We start from the raw sequence: 4,759 nt of genomic DNA, 5'->3' as shown, positions 1-4,759 counted from the left end.
ACGGTGTTTGTAGATACTCTGTATCTTAATTTGTTCAGCTGCTATGAAAGAAAACCATAGATAGGGTGGCTTATAAACAACAGGCATGTGTTTCTATCAGCTCTGGAGGCTGGAAGTCCAAGATCAAGGTGTGGCAGAGTCAGTGTCTGGTGAGGACCTGCTTCCTGGTCCATAGACGGCACCTTCTTGCTGTGTGCTCACATGGTGGAAGGGGTGAGGGTGCTCTCTGAGGTCTCTCTTATAAGGACACTAATCCCATTCATGAGGCTCCACCCTCATGACCTCATCACCTCCCAAAGGCCCCACCTCCTAACACCATCCCCTTGGGGGTGAGAATTTCAACATAGGAATTTGGGGGGACACAAACATTCAGACCATCACACCCTTTGTTAGAATAAAGGTGTTTCCTTTTTATTCCTAGTCTATTTATTATTATTATTATTTTGAATTCTTTAATATTGCTGAATTCAATTTGCTAATGTGCATTTTGTGTAGGATTTTTTGCATCTGTGTTCATGAGAGGTAATAGGCCTATAATTTTCCTTGTGTCTTTGACAGGTTTTGGTATCCAGGTTTTGCTGGTTTCATACCAAGAATTTGGAAGTGTTTCTTATTTTTATTCTCTGGAAGAGTTTGTATGTGATTGTTTCCTGAAATGTTTGGTAGAATTCACCAGTGAAGCCTTCTGGGTCTGGAGTATTCTTGGTGGGAAAGTTTTTATTTTGGGATTCAATTTCTTGAAGAAATATAGGACTGTTCAGGTTTTCTATTCTTATGTAAATTTTGGTTAGGAGCGTTAAGCAAGGAATTTGTCGGTTTCACCAGAGTTGTCCAATCTATTGGCATAGAGTTAAGCACGAATACCCACTGACTGTCTCTCCATTGTTTATGGGGTCTGTAGTGTCACCTGACATTGGTAATTTATGTTTTTTTTTTTCTTTTGTTCTTGAAGACTTTTGCTAAGGGTTAATTTTAAAAAATCTTTTCAAATCATTGAGGTTCGATTTTATTGATTTTCTGTTAAACGTTTATATTTTCCCTTTCTTAACTGCCCTTCAAAGTTTCCTTCCTTCCTCTTTGAGATGGAAGCCCAGGTCACTGATCCTCAGTCTTCTTTCCATCATACGTATTTAAAGCTGTAAATCTGCCGCTCTCATTGGCTTAGGTGCAAGCCATGGGTTTTGACGTGTGATGTTTTCAGTATCATTGCCTTCAAATCATTTCCTAAGTCACAGAGTCATTTATTCTTTCACTCCTGGGTTACTGGAACTTTGCTGCTTGATTCCCAGACTGAGGCTCTGCCAGTTACCTTCTTTTGTAGGTGTTGAATCCTGACTCTGGTCCCTGTGCACTCTGCTCCTGAGCCACCCGATCCTCAGCTGCTAAGCACACGCCCCGGACCGTTGTGTTTCGTGGACACAGTGGCGCTTGCCTCCATGGTGCTGCGGGTTGAAGGTCGCAGTTTGTCTTTCTGCTGCAGCGATTCACTCTGTCCAAGCTCCCCATGTGGAGCGGGGGGCAGTGGAGTGTCTGGAACTCACTGACTGCTCTCTGCCCTCTTGCGTGCAGGCCTGCGGCTGTCCACTCTACTGGAAGGGGCCACTCTTCTGTGGTGCTGGTGGGGAGCGCACAGGCTGTGTGTCCGTCCACAAGTTTGTCGCCATGTGGAGAAAGTGAGTCCAGGGCCCAGGCAGAGGGTCAGGGGCATCCCCGGGTCCTTGTGGCCAGTGGCTGGGCTTGTCCTCCTGTGGCCACATTGGCAAGGGAAGGACACTGACACTCCAGACGCGCATCCCTGGCCTGGGCGTTCTGATGTGTTTGCTCATAGTTCATGCTCTGTCTTTCTGCCATGTGGACGCCCGTGTGTGTGAGGACAGTTCAAAAGTCCCCTCGTGTCGTTCTAGAATCCTCCAGACCTGTCATGACGACGCTGCCAAGTTTGTCCACCTGCTCATGAATCCTGGCTGCAACTACCTGGTGCAGGAAGACTTCGTCCCCTTTTTACAGGTGAGTGCCTGTGTGCAACACACACTGGCTTGGAGGCCGGTGTCTACCTCGGGTGCTGCCTCCCACCAGCCTTACGCAGTCAGCGGCGACCTCGAGCAGGTGCTGACAGCAGGCGCAGTAGCACTTGCAGTGTGGTAAACCTGCTGAGCGTGCAGCCACCGAGTTGAGGGCTGTACATTCATTGGGCACATCATTCTCCACATGAAACAGGTGACAGCGTTGCAGAATGCTGGTCTTCCAGACCCTATTCCAGTTCCTTTTAGAATAGTTCAGTGCATTACACTCCTGGTAAAGGTGGTTCACAGGTGAATGAACGTTACTAGCTGTTTTGGAAACGTCCTGAGTTATGTGAACTACCAGTGAGTGCACTTGAGTAGAAGCAATTCACAGCATGTGCTGTTGTAGCTCTTTACTTCCGTCAGACGTCACGTTGGTCTTTGTGTTTTCAAACTTGACAAGATACTCTTCATCTGGAAAGGTTATATATTGATACTCTGATTTAAACTGAAGCTTCCTGTGCATTTCCAGCGTGTGGGTGTCGTCATGCTACTTCACGTACAGAACCGTGTGACTTTGTTCTGTGAACATAGCTTCTCTCGCACAGCCCTTGAGGGTGGGTGGTCTCACATGTGCAGCTCGGGTGAGCTGCGCATCCTCAGTGCTCGTGTCTTCTCCCTGTGGGTATAGGATGTGGTGAACACCCACCCAGGCCTGTCCTTCCTGAAGGAGGCGTCGGAGTTCCACTCCTGCTACATCACCACGGTGAGCCCCCTAAGCGTGGACGGCCCTCCTGACGCCGACACCACAGGCATTCCCGAAAGGCTTTGTTTTTCTTTGCCTTCCTGGAGGCCCGGCTGTTCTTGTAACGAAGATCCTTTCACGGGCCCCGTTTTCCTCATCTGTAAAATAAGCACTTTCTCTCTGTGGGGTTTACCTGAGCATTGAGAGGTGGACCTCTTTCCCATGCACAGAGTGGGCACCTTTCCATACACACTGGGGGGTCACACTCCAGCAAGCATCAGGACAGGTCAGGGCATGTTTAGAAGGCAAGCGGGTCATCCTTCCTGAGCAGTAGGGGGTTCACTTTGGGATGTTCATGCTGAGATCTGTCAGTTTAAGAGAATGTATATGCCCGTTCCTTGGGCAAGTCTTCCCAGAGCCTCCATGTGCAGACCACTGTCTGCCCTGGGGACACAACTCCCTAGCAGGTGCAACATGTCGGGAGGTCGGCTGCTGTGCTGAACGACCCCAGAGAAGCACCCTGGTGCTCTCTGGACAGTAGAGTCACAGCTTAAGGCTTGGTTGAGTTAGCAAGCAGTCAGTGAGCGAGACGCTGAAACGCATTGGCCCCATCAGTGAGGACCAGCCGTGAGCGTGTGCGCGAGCCTCTGTCTGGTTCCCAGCGGCCCGGGGTTTCTCTGTGCAGGAAAGTTAATATCGCGGCAAAGGGCTTGAGGTCTCTTGGCCTCATCTGGCCTATAGAACTTCTGTGGTGTTCAGGTGGTATACTCTGGGGTTAACTGAATCAGAGAATGAGAAACGTCCACCTCCTTATGATAGGCCTATGCCCAGCTGCTGTGGCACAGTAATAGAGGCTCTTACCTCTGACTGCTGGTGCTCCTGGGTAACCCAGCTCCGGCTCTAACCACAGGTCACATTCTGCTGTACACATGTGAGAAAACGCAGAGAGTAAAATGAAACTTTTGTAACATCACTTCTGAGACTGAGCCGCCACTCACTTCGGAGTGTGCTGCCCGCCGGGACCTTTCCCGCTCCCAGCTTCACTAGCACCGTTAAGAGTCACACACACCAGCAACAGCTGTGAGCACATAACCGCTCCAGTGTTTTCAGTATCATGTCTGCTGCCTCCGAAAACCAAAACAACACAAAGGAAAAAACAAAACCTCGTGCGCTCCTTGGGCACAGGCCTGTTACAGTCACCTTCGGAGGGGCAGCAACATTCCTGCCATCCACGTGACCCCGCAGGGCTGCCCACAGGACAGACACAGTGGCCTGGAGACAGCCCACTTGGGCACCCCATGGCATCCAGTCACAGAAGAGCAGCTTTAGAAAGAAAGTAGTTTGTCAGGTGCCTTTGCACTGGCCTCGTTCATACCTTAACATCCATGGCCAGGCGTCCTTCTGCCTCAAGCTCCTGAGGCCATGGGTAAAGATGGTGTCGACAGGTCACCGTAGGCTTTGTGGGGATGGGATCTCAGGGACGTGGGTGCTGAGGGCACATCTGCCCTGTGGGGACAACTCTCTTTGCTGTGGGAGGCGAAGGTGTGTCTGCCCTCTGGGGAGGACTCGGTAAGGTGGGGGAGGTACGTCTTGAGAAGACATGTGTCAGAACGTCCTGTGATGGGGACTGGTGAGGTGATATGTGAGGATGAGGACGGGTTAGAGCATCATCATTGTGGGACCAGAGCTGAGCCAGGTCAGCAGCATCAGGCTGGCTGTGCAGGCAGGCGAGGTACCCGGTGCTGCAGTCATGTTTACACTTTTCTATGCACCAGTCAGTTGAGTGTTCCCGGCATTTCCAAGCAGGCTGTCAGTGACGTTCCACTCTTACGTGCACTCCCTGCCTCTCTGGAGTTCCTGTCTGGGGCACTCACCCATGTGCAGTCAGTGCATGGCTTGGGCACGTCCTACCTTGAACCCACCTAGCCTAGTGTATTGCAGGTGTGGCCAAGTCCTGGGTGCAGACAGCCCCTCCCTGCCCCAGCCCTCCCTATAGCCCCCAGTCCGCCTG

The 4,759-nt window shown here is 50.9% G+C and overlaps 1 protein-coding gene across 1 annotated transcript in view; it reads left to right on the top strand.

The window, feature by feature from the left end:
• Positions 1-1,387: 1,387 nt before the first annotated feature.
• LOC103582444 (serine/threonine-protein phosphatase 2A regulatory subunit B'' subunit beta-like) overlaps positions 1,388-4,759 on the top strand; it is a gene marked incomplete at its 5' end in the record, with an annotated part of 14,884 nt that continues 11,512 nt past the window's right edge. The window contains 3 exons of the mRNA XM_008564039.1: positions 1,388-1,673; positions 1,905-2,007; positions 2,695-2,769. Coding sequence (XP_008562261.1) covers positions 1,388-1,673; positions 1,905-2,007; positions 2,695-2,769 — 464 coding nt within the window. The remainder of the gene's footprint in view (positions 1,674-1,904; positions 2,008-2,694; positions 2,770-4,759) is intronic.

Source organism: Galeopterus variegatus, unplaced genomic scaffold, assembly GCF_000696425.1.
Source record: "Galeopterus variegatus unplaced genomic scaffold, G_variegatus-3.0.2 Scaffold16266, whole genome shotgun sequence".
In the NCBI taxonomy this organism is placed as follows: domain Eukaryota; kingdom Metazoa; phylum Chordata; class Mammalia; order Dermoptera; family Cynocephalidae; genus Galeopterus; species Galeopterus variegatus.
Note: the sequence above shows the minus strand (reverse complement) of the source record. Positions and strands in the feature narration are given on the sequence as shown.